This window comes from Ambystoma mexicanum, chromosome 10 (genome assembly GCF_040938575.1).
Source record: "Ambystoma mexicanum isolate Mex_15411 chromosome 10, UKY_AmexF1_1, whole genome shotgun sequence".
Classification (NCBI taxonomy): Eukaryota; Metazoa; Chordata; class Amphibia; order Caudata; family Ambystomatidae; genus Ambystoma; species Ambystoma mexicanum.
This window is the reverse complement of record NC_090932.1, coordinates 1,628,366,786-1,628,387,065: the sequence shown is the minus strand read 5'-3', so window position 1 is coordinate 1,628,387,065 and position 20,280 is coordinate 1,628,366,786. Positions and strand designations below refer to the sequence as shown.

The 20,280-nt window shown below is 47.5% G+C and overlaps 1 protein-coding gene across 2 annotated transcripts in view; it reads left to right on the top strand.

Annotated features, from left to right (window-relative positions):
- DGCR8 (DGCR8 microprocessor complex subunit) overlaps positions 1 to 20,280 on the top strand; it is a 690,818-nt gene that overhangs the window by 133,488 nt on the left and 537,050 nt on the right. For both annotated transcript variants that reach the window (XM_069620020.1, XM_069620021.1), the window contains exon 5: positions 5,481 to 5,775. In XM_069620020.1, coding sequence (XP_069476121.1) covers positions 5,481 to 5,775 — 295 coding nt within the window. The remainder of the gene's footprint in view (positions 1 to 5,480; positions 5,776 to 20,280) is intronic.

The following is a 20,280-nucleotide window of genomic DNA, read 5'->3' as shown; positions in this document are numbered from 1 at the left end:
TTCTGCTCTGTTTTACATTTATATTATGGAGTCTACTTTCCTCCATATCTCTTAGTCATCTATGTTAGACTTTTGCAGCACACAGCACCCTCTCGGCAGTGTTGCTGGGGCCCCTCTGGGTTCTCCTTTTTGTTTTCATTTTCCCTAAGAACTGCTTTTCTTATTGAAAGATGGATACTTTGTATCCTTCTGTGAACTTTGACTTATGAGAGATTAGCACACACCACCTTCTGTGGAGTACTAAGGGGATACCTAGTATCCCCCTTCTCCCTGCTCCTGTGACTTTTTGGTGACAGTTGCAACCTTAAAGTTGTGGCTGGTGGCTTCTATCTTTTTTCACCATTTCTTGTGTGGTTGTCCTTTGTTGGCACTTCTACCATTCTGGGAGGGGGAGATCTGAGCGAGTCTTGCATATGGTGGGACCCTTTGTGTCCCTGCCTAGGCTCCAGTGTGTCTGTGAGCATAGGAAGCAGTGGAGGAGTTTGACTCTACCCTGTTGTTTGTCTGTGAATGTGCCTAAAAGGAACCATTTCCCACTGAGGGGCTGGCTGTTCTGATTGGACAGCCACCCTCCCCTTTTTGTAAACTGCCGGGAGAGTTTGCAGAGGAGTGAATGAGAAATTCTAATAAAAGGTGAGGTTCCTAAGGCAGAAGGCAAGTCGACCGCTGGAACAGAAGCTCTGAACCGGAAGACGACCAGAGATGCTGCAGACCCTTCAACTAACGGTGAAGTGACCTCTGCTGTCCTGACACTGTTTTCAGAAGAAGTGCAAAGAGGACTCCTTTCCTTCGGCTGGTGGGGCTAAGAAGCTCAAAAACGAACTACATATCGGGCCATCCCCTGACGTGCAGTGACCTTCCAGGGCTGCAAACCACGAATACCAGGGGACCTCTGACCCAATTGCAGTGCATCGTCTTCCAAGGACGTTGGTGAGCTGCAGTTGGACCTCCAGAGACCCAATCCCACTCCTCAAAGTCCCCTCTCCAGAGTGCATGACTACAGAATGTAAATAATCGACTGGCCAAAACATGTTCACTGTTGGAGCTGATATAAAGGTGCCTAAACTGCAGACTGCTGTTGGAGATAGACAGCCTTTGCTGAGGGTACGTTCTCACGACTTGCCGCAACATCCCTTCCAGAGTCCCGCCTTTCATCACCAGACCGAGGAATCAGGAGACCGGGTCCGTCGCTGCTGCACAGGAGAGCAGGCCGCTGCATTTTCTACCGAAGGTACTGTGGGGTTAAAGGTAGTACTTGCCTCAAGCTGAATAGTCGCTCCAGTGGCTGTAGTGCGATACTAGTTATCTGGGTGTTTACCCATATCCCTTGCCCACACTTAATAACTTGTGTGGTCAGGGATTCCTTTCCAAGGTCCCTACTAACTTTTTATTCCACTACAGCATTTCTCTTGAAAGTAACAAAGTATCCTGAGAAATGTTTGCCTTTTCTACTGCTTACCTGACATTTGCATCCTTCTTCAACTGACATTGGAGAACTCTGGAACTAGTGAGGGAATGGACTGCTAAAGTTCTAGAATTCTTAGAAAGGCTTTCTGAAGTATAAATTGCTGCTATTTTGAATAGCCCTTTTTCCTTCCCACAGACATTTCTGAGTGACTTTATAACTATATGTTGTTGTACCAATTGTTGGTGAAACTGCTACGGCACTGTCATTACTATAATTTTCTCTAACAGTTGTGGGCGTGAGCCAGTACTATTTAAGCAGTCACCTGAGAAAGTGTTGCAATTGGTTTCTATTATACGTTGGTTACTCTAATCTAGTATTACTTACCTTGCCTTCTGTATATAAAATAAATATATTTTACTATAACTTTCAGTGTGTGTTACTTTGGACTAATGTATTTACTGGATTCTCTGTACCAACCTACAGCTCAGATCCTCCTAAAATAAGCCTGGCTGCTCTGCCATTCTACCAATCCTTTAGGAAGTACAGATTATGCTACGAGTTGGGGACATGTATACCAAGGGATAGTTTTATGGAGTCTTACCTCCAGGCGGACTTCAGGAAAACTCCCCCAACAATAACATTTGAGCAAAAAGCTAGGTTCACTGCAAAAAGTCAGGACAAAATGCAAAAACAAAAGCAAACAATTTATGGGTCCATAGAATATGGAGTGAAAGTTGCTCCAAGAGAACTTTCCTAACCAGAAGAAATATGCAAGGCTGCAACTTGGAGTTCAGTTCATACATTTACACAACACTATTGTGTTGACAACATCAATATTCATAGGGTGGACAAACAGTTCTTAAACCTTCACTATTGAAGGCGGGCGTCCCCAGATAGCACGACCCTCCCCACAATGAGAGGAAGTAATGGACTCTCCCAAGATGGGAATAAGGCTAAGACAAAGTGCGGGTGAGCTTAATGGGAGTTTATATAAGTCAAAAATAGGGCATGCAAAGGACTCTGCAAACTCCGAGAGCGCTCTGTCTGACACTAGCAAAGACAGGCGTATATATTTACAAAATGCGTCATAAGAGCCTACACACTATAGGGGGCACATGTTCGTGGGGATTGGGTGGTGGCAACTAACTATAGGTGCAGCTGTGATGTGTTACGCCGTGGTTGGTGGACGTCACTGGGTGCCAACGTGGGGCGGGCAGGTCAGCTGGGCTCATCCGGGCGGTGCCAGGCGTGGCCAGTGTCATTGATGAACGTCTTCCTTGGCTTTCTGCCCTAAGGGCCACGCACACCCCATTCATTCAATGTGCAATATTATCTTTCCCTGTAAATCCTACAATAGGTTATTCTACAGGTTAATGCAACACAGGGGGAATGCACCTAGAGTGGGGTTCTTTGGTGATCCATCAATACATGGTTACCATCATCCTGTTGGCCGGGTATCATAGGTCACGAGGTTGGGTCTCAGGGCAAGGGGTGAGCTGTCCAAGTTTTCATGTATCGTTAGAAGTCGTCATGAATGTGTTCCTACAGTGTTGCTATAATATTGGGTGTCCTAATTTTACAGGGGCCATTAACCTGGGGTGAGCTGGTGGGTCGTGGAGCCTAAAACAGGGCACCTCCGGCCTGAGTTTATGGCCGGGGTTTACTGCTGGGTTGTAAATAATTCAGGTGGCTGGCCGTGGCCATGTGAGCTGCGGGGGAACGTGCATGCTTGAAGCGGCTCCAGCCGAATTGGGGGAGGTGAGGCAGAGCAGCCCGGGCCTCTTGCCTTTCGTCTGGCAGGCTTCAATGGGGAGGGAGGGGAAATGGCCTTGGATATGCCCACAATGGTATTCTCCTCGTGTGTTGCAGATTATATAGAAAAGGCATAAACATTCATATAATGTACAATACTCATTGAGTTTTTTTAAAAGCTTACATTTCTACGTTGTTAGTGCCTTTACATGGCCATTTCAAATGCGTTATCTATACCAATGTTGCTATTGATAACTATAAGTATTTAACAACCACGACATTTTGTTACACTCTATGCATACACGATAAGCGAGGTAGTATCAAGGTTGGTGGAGCGCGCAGGAACAACTGGCCAATAAGACTGATGGCAGTGACACATGGTGAGCTTGAACATTCAGATACATTCTATGCGTTTTCTTACACAATTTACATGAGCTCCCAATGCTGTTGCACTTGTTTTCCGTTGCACTCTAGCAGCATTAGTTCAGTTATGGCATAGGGCCTTGGAGTACATTCTTCTTGGAGAAACATATAACATAAAACCCGGGACACTTCTACTATTTGCGCATAGCTAAGGGGATATGGGTATTTCAACCAGGATGCCACATGAACACACATTCTGCCATCTTCATGGAGTTTACATATTTTATCAAAAGGTCATGGAGGAAAGAGTTTTATCACAGGCAGTTTGCATATTGGTATTTAGGGTCTCTACTTTTGTCGGGGGACCATTTTACAGTTCTTTTCCACCCTGGCCCTGCTGGCCGGGTCATACTGTGGACAGTGATACACTGCGGAAGTTGAATGTTAGTGTTTGCTTATAGCACTAGCTCATGTCCGTCTGTTCGTGGGAACGGGCTCTCAGCGGATCTGCCAGGGAGCTAAGGCCGCAGGGACAAGCGAGGACTCTCTAAAGGTGGGGGTCGTGCTGCAGCGCACAAGGGCTCATGTCGTTCTGGTGTAAAAAAAGGGTTTCCAGGGCCTACATACAGCACGTTTGGTCAATGTGTCAGCCAGTGGTCCACCCGCCACCTGGGCCCTGGTGGCAGGGCGGCCCCCGACGAGCCAGAGACTCCACAAGGGGGGGCTGCAGGGGAGGGGGGTCTCTTGGACCTATCCTCCCATACACTATTGTTTCTGCTGTTCGCCCACAGCCTTCTGGTACTGCTTGCTAATCAATGCACAGCATGTGAATTCAAGCAGATTCACAAGCCCTAGAAGACATATATTATTTGCCCAATAATCGTCTTTCTTTAGCTTGTATCTGCTTGGGACCAACCTCCCTGCAAAGGAGCCACAGCATAGAACAAAGCTCAAAAATAAGTCTGGGCAGAAAATCAATCATTGTAAGGACTTTGAAGCAAAGGATTGTGGGTCGCTGTACATGTAGGGTAGAGATAGTGTGACAGGAACGCCACATTAAACGCCCTTTTTTTTAAATTCCAAATACTATGTAAAGTTTGAGCCAACACTTGGCTACGACCAAAGAAGCTGTTTTCAGCATTTAATCATTTATGAATGCCAACTCCTGTATCGTAACCTGTGCCTGGTTCTACGTTATTTTGCCGAATGATTTTGCATCGTGGGACTTTTCATCGCCACCCTTTCATCGCCAAAAACGCCTTTTTTTTTTTAAACCCCCCCCCCTTACTTAATCATACCCCAAACTGCACCAAACACCCCCGCATAAAGTTTTTAAAAACAGTTTTTGGCGATGAAAAGTCCCACGATGTAAAATCATTCGACGAAATGCATGTATACCCTGTGCCTCACTCATATGCAATATCTGTATGAAAAATCGCCCTGCTCTACTGTAACCAGCACCCAGTTGCCTTTTGGTTTGGCGCTCTACAAATGCAAAAATAAACCACGACATTCATGTGATTCTAAGCCGATACAAGCCACAGGAAAACGATTACTGCATTTGTATTGGTCATACTCCTCTATAGTGAGAAAATATTCCTGTGCTCCTTATGCAGGCTGTGTTCATTATACTGAAAGGCGGATGTGGATATACGACAAACGGGATAGGTAGGGATGTAAGGGCCAACTTTTGAGTGAAATATTTTAATGATGGGTATATCTTTGGCTCAGTGGTGCACAGGTTTTCAAGCCGTTCACAATGTCATTGCTTTGCTTTCCCCTGTGCATGGTTTAAATACAGCCTGGCTCACCAACACCCTTCAACTTGCTCTCTAGGCCCTGAACGGCCATGGGCGATCAGGATAGCTTGGAGAAATTTGCAATATGGATGTGATTACATTTCTGAAGAATATTATTGGAGTGCGTTAGTGCATTATATGTTTTGTGCTCTTTGCAGAAACATGACCCTCCTGTCAGCAGTATTCCGTGCCTGCATTACAAGAAAATGAAAGACCATGAACAGAAAGAGCTGAATAATGACTTAACACCACAAAGCCAAGAATCCCCTGTAAAGCCTCCTGAAAATTCCTCCGACCCAGACTGTAGGGCAGAGGAGCCAGACTCCACGGCTGAGCTTGCCACTTCAGCTGTAGACCTAGAAACGCCAATGGATCCCCCAGATCTCTCTACGTTAGAAGGGGCTTTGTGTCAAGTGCAGGCTAAGGTGGAGGTGTGCAAAGACGAATCTGTTGGTAAGTGTGATTATCCTATGCTTATGCTTTAAACCGGAGCACAATGAACCTGAAAAGTGAACTGTTGTATCTTTTTCTTATAAATGTGTAGCTTTACGAATCATGCACATTTTGTGTATGACTGCCAGGAACAATTGAAGCCTCATGTTGGTTACCTATTCTATATAATATACTTGGTGTGGCACACCTGTCCTATACATTTCCCAAATGTTGGACCTTGAAATAAGCAATGTTACATCTGTAGGAGTGGGTCTTTGATCACTGTAACCAAAAGTATGCCCACCACTTAGGGAGCTAGTGCACATTTGTCCATAAAGCAAATTTATTGTAAAAACGTCGAGGCGACGTCACCGGATGTTATAAGTAGGACGCACAACGCCTGTAGCCTCAGTTCCGTTTTTTCTGCGAACGTATTTGCTTCGGAGATCTTGGCACGCCTCGGTGCTTCTGAGTTATTCTATCGGTTCTTACGAACGTGTTCGTTGAAAGAAGATATCATGTCTTTGTCGTCTTCCACCCTGCGGTCGGGATTCAAGACATGTCGGGACTGCGGTTCCAAGATGTCACTTACGGACCCGCACAACGCCTGCCTCTGGTGTCTCGGTGAGGACCACGCCACGGATTACTGTGACGATTGTCAGTCATTAACATTGAAGGCCTTGCGGGAACGGAAGAAGCTTTCTGTTGGTAAGGTTTCCAAGCCCTGAAAGTCGAAATCCGCTGGGCTTTCGACCGGCGATTCGAGAGGCGACTCTCCGGGTCGTCAGCGTAAGTCCAGGGGGGTCTCGGTCCTGGAATGGTTCCGGCCATTCCTCTGCCTCTTCGAGGCACTCGCGGAAGTGCCGTCACCGGTCCTCTTCCCTGTCCTCGTCTGAGGACTCCGCCCGTTGGCGGGTTGCTTGTCCCAACAAGCAGTCTTCTCCTGCGGAATGGGATGCTTTTCGTATGGAGATGTTGGCGATTTTCCAATCGGAGGGCTCTGTTCCGTCCGCGCCTTTGAAAGAAGCCGGCAGGGAATGTGCTAGGGCCGCCGCTCGCACGCCTTCGGACTCGGGTGGTCGGCGCGATCATGGGGAGCCTTCGAGGTCCTGATCGGACAAGGTGGATCGCTCTAGCCATGCCGGCTCCAGGTCCTCGACACCCTCGAGACTGTCTGAGCCTGTGAGGTCTTCGAAGAAGACGTTGACGCCATCGGTGCCATGTCCGTCGAGGGACTCTCTCGAGGCTCCGCCTCCGAGGAAGTCATCGACGCCATTGTCGCTGAGGCCGTCTAAGGACACGCTCGGGGCACTGCCCTCGAGGCCTGTGTCGAAGCCATCGGTGAAAAGCGCGACATCGATGCCGATTCCCTCAACGCTTTTTGAGGAGGCTTTATCTGAGGTACCCCGGAGACCGGTGGAAACCCCAAAGAAGGCCATGGCCAAGTTTAAAAAATGTTTGTGCCTTTTTCTGTGTCCCCATTCCAGCCTCTGTATTATATTTCTGAGGTGGATGAAGGGTCTGATGAAGGTTTGGTTCCTGACAAACTCTTGTCTGGTCATAGCCAGTTGGAAGACCTGCGTCAGTCTTTGCACGACGCCAGTGGTCTTGATACCTCCCCAGAGGTCGAGTTTGGCAGGCCTGAGCCTGGTACGCATGCTGAATCTTCGTACAGGCTCCTCATGTCGAGGGAGACAGAGTAGTTGGGGTGGTGTGTGCCACCAGTGGATTTTCTGCAGGATGACCGGACAGATATCCTTAACCATGGTCCACCCACTGACCTGGTGTTGCCATTCCATATGGCTTTACAGAGAAGGGTGGCAGCGGCTTGGACTGGTCTGGAGTCTCCCGGCAGTGAGCAAGTCGTTGCCTAAGAAATACCGTCCAGCCAGTAGCGACCCCCTGCTACTTGACTACGCACCCCACTCCGGAGAGTTTGGTGGTGCAGGCGGCTACGGCCCCAGCAAAGCAGGCGTCGTACCCTATCATCCCTCCTGATAGGGACGACAAATGTTTTGATGGCTGGGTGAAAAGTGTTTTCTTCAGGGGGTATGGCTTTACAGGCAGCCATCTCCGTGTGTGCCTTAGCACATTTCACTCACACTCTGTGGAATTGTCTCATTGGCGACTGAACATATTCCCGAAGGGGAGGAACGGGATGGTTTTCTTGCCCTCATTCAGGATGGCAAGGATTCCATGTGTGAATCCGTTCAGTCGGGTCTGGACATGGCAGACTGTGTCAGCCGGTCCATGGTGGCGAGCACCGTGATTCGCAGATTTGCATGGTTGCGGAAGTCAGGGTTTGTTCCTGACGTACAAGCCCGGCTTCTCAACATGCCCTTTGATGGTATACATCTTTTTGGCAGCAAGGCTGACGAGAGCCTTGAGAGGTTGCAGACCTCAAAGGCTGCAGCGAAGTCGTTGAGCGCTGCAGTCCGCCAACCTCTGTCTTTTCATCCTAGGCGACAGCAATTGAGGGGAGGTTCCTTTCGTTATTACTCATCCTTTGGTAAGGCGAGAGGAGCTGCCAGTCAAAGGGGCCACCGTAGGAGGTGGAAAACAAGGTACTCAAGGTGCCAAAACTGCTCGGGCAGTTGCCTCTTTTCCCTCGGGCACTGCTGCAGCCGCTTCAGCTCAGTCATGAGGCCATGTCCCATGGTTCGCCGGTTGGGGGAAGGCTGGCGCAGCATCTTGTAGAATGGCGTGCCATTCCTTCAGATGTGTGGGTTCTGGAGATCATAGCCCACGGCTACTGTCTTCCTTTCCGGCAGAGGCCTCACGACAATCCACAAGGGAATCTCTCTTTGAAGTGCCTGGATCCCCTCGTTGCACAGGAAATCAAATCCCTGCTGGAGAAAGGCGCTATAGAACTGGTGTCTGTAGCAGAGAGGAACAAGGGATGGTATTAGCCATATTTTTTGATCCCGAACAAAGACGGGGGATTGAGACCATCATGGACTTGCGTGGTTTCAACAAGCTCCTCAGGAAGGAGAAGTTCAAGATGGTTACTCTTTCTCAAGTCCTCCAGGCCCTTCAACTTCAGGACTGGTTGGTGTCTCTCGACCTCAAGGACGCTTACTTTCATGTGCCGATTCATCCCAAGCACAAGTAGTACCTGAGGTTCGTGGTTGGCAACTCGCACTTTCAGTTTCAGGTCCTGCCGTTTGGATTGACCTCCGCCCGAGGGTCTTCACCAAGCTCATGGTGGTGGTGGCAGCGTATCTCAGGAAAGGGAGGATTCAAGTCTACCCCTACCTGGACGATTGGTTGATTAGGACGTGCTCTCCAGAGCAAGTCCCGGATCATCTGTCAGTAACCTGCCACTCCCTTCACAGGCTGGGCTTCTCCCTCAACTTGAAGTCCCACTTACACCTACCCAGCGGCTCCAGTACATCGGAGCAGTGCTCGACACATCCCTGGGGCTGTGTTTTCTTCCCCAGGCGAGGGCACATCACATTCTGCAGATGGTGAAAAAGTTTCAACATGCCCAGAGTCTGCTGGCGTTCGGGTTCTTGAGGTTGCTCGGCCTCATGGCATCCTGCATTCTCCTGGTGCCAGGGGCCAGGCTGCGGATGAGATCTCTGCAGTGGGCTCTCAAGATGCAGTGGTCACAGTCCTCTGGCAGGATGTCTGATCCCGTTCAGGTGGCGCCCTCAGTCACCCAGGATCTTCTGTGGTGGGCCGTCGAAGGCAATCTGATGAAGGGGGCTCCATTTTGGCTACCCTGGCCGGAGGTGACGATTGTGACGGACACATCCCTCACAGCATGGGGAGCTCATACCAAAGAGTTGAGTCAACGTTCGTTGGTCTCTGTCGGAGTCCAGACTCAATATCAATCTGTTGGAGCCGAGGGCCGTCACGCTAGCCCTGAAGGCTTTTCGGCCGTCTGTGTGGGGGAAGAATGTCCAGATTCTGATGGACAATACAATGGCCATGTACTACCTCAACAAAAAGGGGGGGCAGGGTCTCTCCCTCTGTGCAGAGAGGCGATGTAGCTCTGGTTCTGGGCCCCCCAGCATGAAATTTCAATCTCGGCAGTTCATCTGGCCGGAGACGAAAACGCGGCGGCGGATGCTCTGAGCAGGCAGAGCACGGTCTCTCCCGAGTGGGAGCTGGCTCAGGAGATTCTCCTGGAGATCTTTGCCCTTTGGGGGACACCACAAGTGGTTCTCTTTGCCACCAGTGTCAACCGGAAGTGCGAAAGATTCTGCTTGCAGGAATTTCCTCCAAGGGGAGCCTTAGTGGATGCATTCGGAGTGGAGTGGTCCTTCCCATTGCTGTACGAGTTTCCTCCAGTCCCCGTCATTCCGCAAGTGCTGCAGAGGTTCGGTACCCGAATGATCCTCATTGCTCCGGGCATGGGCCAGGAGAACGTGGTACCCGGACCTTCTCGACATGTCCATCTACCCTCCACGCCGTCTTCCCTACCGAGACGATCTGATCTCACGGGGCGGGGTGGGGGGGGGGGTCAGGTTCTCCATCCAGAGGTCAAGTCCCTCAACCATCATGCTTGGCTTCTGAAAGGTTGAGCTATAAGGATTGGGACCTCGCTGAAGACGTGATGGAGGTGTTCCTTTCGGCCAGAAGGCCTGCAACAAAGTCTCTGTACCGTTGCCGTTGGAGGAAGTTCTGCGACTGGTGCAGGGTTAAGAATGTTGATCATTTTTCATGTGCCATTCCTGTGGTTCTGTCTTTTTTGCTTTCGTTAGCCCACAAGGGCCTGCAAGTGGGTACCATTAAAGGTTACCTGGCGGCGCTGTCCATATTTAAGCGCTCGTCTGAGGAGTGTTCTTATTTTAAAATTCCTTTGATTTCTCAGTTTCTGAAAGGGCTCACTAATGTGTTCCCACCGTCACCTTTCCAGGTGCCCGGTTGGGATTTGAACATGGTTCTAAAATTCCTAATGGGAGCTCTGTTTGAGCCTTTACATTCTTGTCCTTTGAGACGGTTGACCTTGAAAACTGTATTTTTAGTTGCGGTCACTTCCGCTCGCAGAGTGAGTGAGTTGCAGGCACTTTCCATTAAGCCACCCTTCAGTGTTCCATAAGGACAGGGTTGTCCTTAGGGTTTGTCTTTCTTTTCTTCCGAAAGTTGTGTTGGAATTTCATTTAAGCCATAAAGTCAGTCTTCCGGCTTTCTAGCCTCCTCCGCATCCTGGTAAGGAAGAGGAGAGGCTCCGTAGGTTGGATCCTAGAAGAGCTTTAAGTTTCTACATCTCACGCATGTCCCGGGTCAGAGTGGATGACCAGCTCTTTGTAGGATACGCTGGAAGGCGTTTGCGACAAGCCGTTACTAAACTGACTTTGTCTAGATGGATTATCTTGACAATTTCTGAATGTTACCGCTTGGCGGTTAAGGACCCTCCGGTAGGCTTATGGGCCAATTCTGCTAGGGGTGTGGCTGCCTCTACTGCCCTGCAGAGGGGTGTTCCCATTCGTAACATTTGTGAAGTAGCCACATGGGCCTTTATTTCAGTCCATACTTTTGTAAAACACTACTCCCTGGATTCTATCCATGGGCAAGATTTGGCCTTTGGCAAGGCGGTCCTCTTTTCTGCAATTTAATTGGGCATTCTAAAATTCTAAATTCTTTTCCCACCTCCTTACGTTGCTACTGCTTTGGGAGTCTGTCATAGATGTGGAATACGTCAGAGGAACCAATCCCTTCGAAGAAAAAGTTACTTTCTTACCTGGTAAGGTTCTTTCGATGGGGTGTTCCAACGACGTATTCCACATTGCTCCCTCCCTACCTGCCCCTCTACAGAATTTCTTATGCGATTGCGGTTTTCGTTTCCGCAATGCTTTCTGTAGTCATACTGGCAGAAGATTTCAGTAAGTATCACCAGCCTACTCTGAAGAGAAGGTGAGATCGAAGACTCCTTAGCTCATTAATAGGCGAATTGATTCATTATGGAATGAAGAATAACTGTCCAAGAAAAGAAATGCACAAGTATCCCCACATGTGAACCAAAACCAGACCACAGAAGGGTTAGCCCCACGACTTTTAGAGCATTCAACTCAAAATATACGTCCTGATGAAGGCCCAATCTCTAGTTGTCTAAGACAGCCAAGAAGGGGCGGATCCTCAATATAGGGCTGAAACACCCCAGTGTCAACCATTTATTATATAATACCTCCTTCAAAGATGCTAATTAAAAAAACAACTTTCTCGCAGGGATATACAGGCTACAACACCCTATGTGAATATTGGTAGATAGAATTATCATGCAATGAGTGTTTACATCAAGATAGATCGACCAAGGAAGACATGGTCAGGTTGTTTGTGTATGCATATCCATAAGGGTATAAACAAATACAAAATGTGTCGTCCTGATAAAGCACTTTATCATTCTAACCTGATTTTTGCTATACATTTTCCTTTCTTTTGCATCTATGCACTATAATGATTAGGCAAACAATGTAGGCATTTCATTGTAGGAATTTTAGAAACTAATGTTAGTTGTCACAAATGTTATATAGATATTGTCATTTGTCACAAATGTTATGTAATTAATCTGTACACCACTTGTGCTGTGCTGATCAGACACTAATGTCTGTGGACTTGTATGTGTAAAGGCTGGAGGGGGTTATCTGGACTGTGCCCTCTATATGGCAGAGTAAAGGCACAGAGCACCCCAACCAAGATTCACTATAGGGTAGCAATGGATGAGCAATCAAGGCTTAATCTCTCAGGAGGTGATGCAGGCTGGTTCTTAAGTACAGTGTAGTCCCAAAGCACCCACAAAGGAATGTCAACACACTTAGTGCTAAAACAGTTCTTTAAATAAGGTTTCAATTATGTACCCAATCACAATAACAGACGTTGTGCTCAAGTTAATCTAAATGGTAAATATACAGTTTCTATGTGGTACCATAATTACCACTTAGATTCCATTAAAATGCATCAACTGTACTCAGTTCAAATGTCATACAAATCAGTTAATAAATGGAAACAGTAGACAAAGAAGGAAAGCCGGTTGGTTAAAACAATAGGCAGAATACTGGACCCCTAGACGCAGTTCTGTGTGGGCAACCCCACCCCCCCATCCCAACTGGGGCAACCTGTAAATAAAAATATAATACAAGCCCAGTCCATATTGTTTATCAGTATTATCTCCTTCTATAAATGTTCCACTGCCCCAATTTACCTGGAATAGCAGATTTTTTTCAATGGGTCGTCGACAGATCCTTCTTGAGCGTCTCCCTTTAAGACAGTAGCCACAGATCCTCGATAGTCCTTGAAGATGAACCTTGGCTTGGAGAGTAGTCTATGAAAAGGTTTGATGGCGTTGAGACAGCAGCTACGCTCCTGATGGTGCTCACCGATGATTGGTTGTCGACGTCCTGCGAAGACGAGGCGTGTGGTGCACCTCGACGATGATAGTTCGTGCTGCAGAGTGTCACTGAAGAACTTTGGCTCAGCAAGGGCGTTGAGTCGTCGGCGTCTTTGTGGTCTTCGGGTGGCAAGGAAACCTACCGGCGGATTCTCCTTGGCGCATCAGCCGCTTTGACTTTCTCCGGTGGGACAAAGCGGTCAGCGGTGCTGGCGAGAGAGTCCTTGGATTAAAATGTCTTAGGCAATAGAGCGCTGTGGCCCCGGTCGTCAGCGGCACATCGTTAAGCTGTCCCCGCTTCTCGGCAACACGCCTTCGACGGGCCTCCAGCGGTTACGGCAGTCCTCCAAACCCTGGTCGTCGACGGTGGATGGAATGTCTGGGTGCTTTACTTCGGATTCCTCAGTGGTCCCCGTCTCTGGTCGACGTCTTTTGAAGGCTGACTTCCAGGGTGCTTCGGCAAAGGTCAGCAGTGTGCACAATGTTCCCTTGTAGCTCGGGAAGAGGTCTCCTAGCCAGGTCCTTTCTCGGATCAGTCCTCGACAATCTCAACAGCTTTCGGAACGGGTTGAAGCAAATGCAGCAGCAAGTAGTCTTCTAGCTGGGCTTCAAGGATACGCATCAAGTATCAACTTCACCTTCTGAACGATTTCAATCAGTGAGAGGTCCCCAGATATAGTGTTTGGTCTCTTATTCACTCCGCTTGTTCACACTGAGGCAACAAATCATTTATTCATGCAGGCAGGCAGGCAGGCAGCCAATCGGGCTCAGTGAATTCAGGCCATTCACTTCCCTCCAAACACTCACAACAAGGAATGTGTATTGGGACAAGTACCCAGCCATTCAGCACTCAACACTGCATTCATACCAGTTTTGGGCAGGGCCGTCTCATTTATTGTATTACATTCCAGAAACCAAACACCCATAACATGAAGTGCATATTGGTCACACAATTCATTCACCCAGGTCCCACCCCAAGGGTGTACCCACAACATACAGTCCTTGGGAAGGCTCTAGCCAGTCTGGTCTGGACTTCCCCCACAATACCATATATGGAACTTCCACCCGACAGCCATTCAGTGGGAAAGGACAGAGTCAGGGTTTCCCAGGACTTTGGGGAAAACAAGGTAACAGGCAAGAGGCAACAGGGGCCATCTTGTCTCCTATCAGGAATCAACCGATTCCATTGGCAGGGCCTGGGTATCCTAAAATGGAGGATACTCGGAGCACCTTCAAATTCAGCATGGAGCGGCCACCTGCACATAACTCTCTGGGCCACACACAGGTGCCCAAAAACATACACTAGGGGTACAGGGTTGTGCCAACACCCATGGGTGCCATAAGGGTATCCCAAGGGTCTGTACACCAAACCAAAAAGAGGAAGAGCTGCACTGCCAGGAGTCCCACATGGACTCCTGGGCAGAAAACAATTCAGAACACACATGAAAAACAGAACAGGGAGGCACTGTCCCTCCAATGCATTTCCAGCATCAAGGTATGTATAGCACAATACATGTTTTTGAATACATTTGCTTTAAGACCAACGTAAATCAGAGGTATAGCACAGCATCTGCTTCTGAGAACTGTACTTTCCTGATGAGGCTACTGGGTCAGCACAATAGAGGGAGGGGTAGCCTCACACTTGCTTTTCTGTCTGAAGTTCTTGGATTGTCCATATCTGATGGCACAAGGGATGCACAGGGGACAGAAGGGGCACAAAAGTAGACTCAGATTTTTAATTTGCAAGTGTCAGGTGGCTCTGCGAAACCACTGGGATGGGCATTTGGTGTGACTGCAAACCCCTCGGCATGCCGGATGTAACTGCTTGTAGGAAATAGGTCCGCAGTACCAGAAAGTGTTGCTGTACCTCCAGCCAGATCAGTGATGCAAAATGTGAGGCTGCAGTTTTGATTCATGCACACCGTGCCATTGCCCTTAAAACACAGAAAAAAATGTGCAAGTAACTGAATCTTAGCAGGTTTCTCTGGCTCTTTGAGCCATGTCAAAAAAGTTCACATACCTTTTCCATACACTTCCACATATTAGGTTTATTTGTGCCACCCCTTCAGAGTCTGACCAATCCTCCTGCTCTACAACTCTTCACCCCTTGCTCCCATTTATTTCTCTTGATAAATCCTTCAAGATTGAACTGTATTCTTTGCATGCAACGAACATCCTTCTGTTTTTCCCCATCTGATATTTAACATTCTTCGACTGGAAGGATAGAGGCTGCTACAGATGGCCCCCAAAAATGCCTCGGACCCTGCACATAGGCTAGGTACACTAGACACCGTGCCTCCGCTACCTCTACCTCGTTGGGAATAAATGCTCTAGGGAGACCAGAAGCATGGGGGATAAGAGAGCAGATATAACACGACTGTCGCTCTCTTCCTCCCCACCCTCTTCATATGATACCATGTATTATCTGCTGCAAAGCCGTGTGCTTCATTTACTATCTCTAAATTTTCATTATCATTTATTTGAAGGTCTTATACTTCTAATATTGTTTCTGCCTTATCCCCAGTGCTTAGTGAAACAGATCCATTTACATTTCTACTATTAAAAACATGTACCACAGCAATCGAGAGAAATAAATCTAACAATCTCATACGCAGTTAACTGAGATTCCCTAGGGCACATTTATCTTTTTAGGAGTGCTCTTCCCCAGGTTTTACTGGAGGCACTCCGGTGTGTCTTCGCACGTCATAGACGTGGATCCAATTCTTTTTGCCCTCCACTTTGACTGTAGTAGGTGTAGCAAAATTACTCTGGCCCATGGAAACGCTGTTCATTCCAGCAGCGAACAAAGGAATGCACATAGATGATTCCCTGAGGAGTGACAATGGTTGCTGCTGATCTTCTTGTCCCTTGCTGTCTTTTTCTGTTGCTTGCTGATGTGATGCTGTAACCTGTGAAGACACAATTCTAACGCTCTTAGTTAAGGCTTTGAGATATTCCCCAAACTCTTCAAGAATCTCTGCTGACTTATCTGCGTCTGAAACTGTGCGTAGGGATGAGTGGTGTATACAATCTATGGCCCATCCGCACCTCATGAGGCCTGACGTGGTGACCTTTCCTGACTTATTTGTTAAGTCAAACAGGGCCAACGGAAGCCAATACCAACTTTTTCACAATTCACTACATAGTTTAGACAACTACATTTTAAGCAAACCATTACGTCTTTTTCACTATCCCGTTGGCTTGTAGGTAATACACTAAGCACAACCTGTGCTTGATCTCCAGAAGTGATATGATCCTTATTTGCTCCCAGCATTAGGGCATTGCCGTAATCCAGCTGATAGGATGGTGGCTCTGGCTATTGTTGAACAATTGTCTTCACTCAGGTAGGGGCGGATTGACTTGGGGAGACGTAGGTGGTATGCGCAGTTCTTATTTAATTGGCGAACATGGGCTTCGGCACTCATGGACGAATCTATGTACATTCCTAATGCTTTTGCTCTTGCCTACCACCTTGATTTTTATGATGATGCAGAAGGATTGATATGAGCCGTTAAGTTTGGCTCTGGCATGACTTGGACCAAAGACCATTAACTCTGTCTTATTTGCATTTAAACATTGCCAGTTGTTATTCATCCAGTTCTCAAAGGATTTGTAGACTTCTTCCATCCCTGCCCTATCCTGTTCGTAGTCCCCGCTCAATTCCACCACCAGTTGAGTGTCTGCGTAGTTGGTGGAAAAAGGCACCCAATCTGTCAAGGACCAGACATAAGAATCTTATGTACAGATTAAAGAGTAGTGGAGACAGGCTGGCTCCTTGAGGCACGCAAATTAACAAGGGGGGGTCCTGGGAGTCCCTCTGCCAGACATTAGTCCTGGTTACGAGAGACTTACCCAGAGTCTTTAGCTCACTATCTTTCACAGAGAAGAAATAACCCAAACCTATCAGTCTTTGTCCCGCCCTGGGGCAGTCCAGCACCGAAATGCTAGGCAATTCTCCTCTGAACAAGACTACCAACAGCATCCCCAGACACATGTTTCGGTCTGGTTGGACCTTATCAGTAGGGAGGAGCTGTGCCCCTCTAAGAATAGTGAGCAAGGGGTCCACGTCTGGATTCCCCAGTACAGGCTTGTCCAACCTTTTTGAATGTGGGGCCGAAGCAGTAACATTTTGGCTCCCGGTGGGCCGGCGAGCCAAAAGTCAACGCCCTCACCAATAGCAGTATATTCAAAATCGATGGTGTGTGACCTTTGACACAATAGCATCACAGGCAGTGATGGCCATGCAGTCCCAAAGATAGCTTTTGGTGTCCGGGGCAGTGATCAAAGGTTAGTTTCTTGTGATTTCTTCCAGTGTGTATGTGTTGATATTTTCTGAAATAGTGGGGGCGACCGAGCGTAGCGAGGGAGCTACAACGATCTAGGGATGGTTTGGGGGGGACCCCGCCAAGATTTATTTTTTCAAATATAGGGCTGAAATAGTGCATTTTACAGCAGGAAAAGTGGCCAAAAAGCCATAAGTTTACAATCAGTTCTAAAGGGGAACATGTACATTCCATGTCACCAACAGCAGACAGAACATTGTAGAGCACAACACATTTTAATGATCAATGTGTCCACAGTGTAAGAGAGCACTGATGTAACACATTGGCATGCTGGTTGTGCCCAAAATATGCCTCTGTATCAACATGTCTATGCTGGTTGTTCCCAATTTAGGCCAGCATTGTCCTGTACAAAGCATGATTGATGCTGCCTGAGCATGTGCAGTGTGCCCAATACAGATGCCAGCTTATATCTGTAATATACATTCATTACTTCTGTGGTAATGAAAGAAGCATAATCCCATTCAAAAGATAAAATGTGGAAAATGTATCACCCAAAGGTGAACCCAATTGAAGACTACTCCCATCTTAGTCATAGGGCAAAGTAGGAGTGTGGTGGGTGTGCTGAAGGAGCACAAAGCATTCCACAGCATAGAGAAGTTAAATGTAATGCTGAAAGCACACACATTGCAGCAGTGAGCGCTCAACCCACTGAGCTATCATATTGGCTATAGTAAAATGAGCAATTATTCGGTAGTGGATACCATTAAACTGGTAACTGAGATTTAACAGCAGACCAGTTAAGTTCAACTGCAGGTCTGGTGCAAAGTTGGCCGCATGTCAAGCATGCATACATCTACTTTTCAGGGTTCAGAGGTTGGCAACATAGGGAAAGCAGCGCACTCACAGGACATCCACACCCATACAAATTAATAAACCAGGCTATGGCCTGTGACTGCCTCTGGTGCCCCTGGGGCAACAGAGGAAGTAACAGTCCTCTGCCACGGGCCAGACTTCGGGTCCACGGACCTGACAACATTGAAAAAATAAATAAATAAACCAGGCCATGGCCTGTTACTTACTACCTCTGGTGCCCCCTCCCAGGGGGCACCAGAGACAGTAACAGTGCTCTGCCACGGCCCAGAATTCGGGTCCACAGACCCAACACAACATTGAAAAAATAAATAAATAAACCAGGCCATGGCCTGTTACTTCCTCTGGTGCCCCCTCCAAAGGGGCACCACAGGCAGTAACAGTGCTCTGCTACGGCCCGGTTTATTTATTTGCTCAATGTTTGTCAGGTCCGTGGACCCGATTAATTTATTTATTTCCGCAATGCTGGTCGGGCCCAGCATTGCAGAAATAAATTAATTAATCGGGTACACGAACCCGACAAAAATCGAGCAAATAAATAAATAAACCTGGTCATGCCCTTACTTGGGGGCACCTGAGGCAGTAACAGTGCTCGCCACAGCCCGGTTAATTTATTTGCTCAATGTTTGTCGGGTCCACAGACCCGACAAACATCAAGCAAATAAATAAACCAGGCTATGGCCTCGCGGGCCACATGAAATGGCTCGGAGGGCCGCATTGTGGCCCGCGGGCCGTACGTTGGACAACCTTGCCCTAGTAACTTAGGGTGAGACCCAAAGTTACTTAAATATGCAAATTAACAAGGGGGTCCTGGGGGCCAGACATTAGTCCTGGTTACGAGAGACTTGAGGCACGCTGCAGTCAATTGTCTCCATGAATGAAAAGTTGTTATGCCAATGAACTGTGGATTTTGTTTGACGGGAAGGAGTCTAACCGGCTAATTGCTTTAGGAGAGCAATTAGCGACCTTCACGAAAGCCGATTTGAGTTGATTATGGTCTAAGAGATCGAAGGCTGCGCTAAGGTCTAGCAGCACAAGGTGACCAGTGTTCCCCTTTTCGATGATGCTTAGCATGTGTCACCGCAGGTCCAACATTGCGGTGTCAGTACTGTGAGCTGTGCAAAATCCGTATTGTTGACCATCTAGCACATTATTGGATTCCACGTACGCTTGACTTTGGATAGTAGTTGCTATCCTGTCAAGTACTTTTAGCAAGAAATTGCAATTTATCTGTCTCAGATTGCCGGGGTCTCTTTGATCTGAGTCTGTTTTCTTTGCTAAAGGCGTGACAGTGACTGATTTAATGCTTTCTGGGACATGTCCATCACAGAAGGATGCGTTCACCATTTTAGATAGGAGTGGAGAGAAGATGTTGGCGTTTTCCAAGATAAGTTTTGGGGAAATGGCATTTTGTGCACATATGTTAGGTCTCATTGAATTTAGGGTTCTCAGTATTCTGTGGTGACATTTTTAAAATGGAATGGTTCCTGTTGGCATGTGATCGATGCTCCTACTGAGTGATCTATTTGATCTGATGGCTGTTTTTGTGGCTCCCAAAGCATGGTCCTGGCTTTGACTTTGACAGTGAAGGCTGATTGTACATTGTCACAGTTCACCTTAGATGGAGTAAGGAGTGGAGCTAATGCCTTAGGTTTTTCTATTGATTTTAGTATTTCGAACAATTTGCTGGAGTTACCGGCTTTATTTGCTCTTTGTAGACATTTCTTTTGGTGTCGCATATGCTTTTCTTGTATGTTTTTTCACTCTTTCCAACTGTCCTTGTTTTCTTGGGAGGGATTTTTCCTCCATCTGTCCTCCCTTCTCCTCTTTTCTTTTTTTTAAGGTGGTTAGGCTGTTAAACCATTTCTGGTGGTTGCCATTTGGTCTAACTGTTTTTGTTTTTAAAGGGGCTATTTGATCCACCATTAGGCTGGCATGATGTGAAAGGTTTGCGATCAATTTGTCGCAGGAATCCTCGTCATTAGTCTTTTAAAGTATTGAGTATACATTGTTCCAGATGTGCTGGCTTGATGTTTTTGT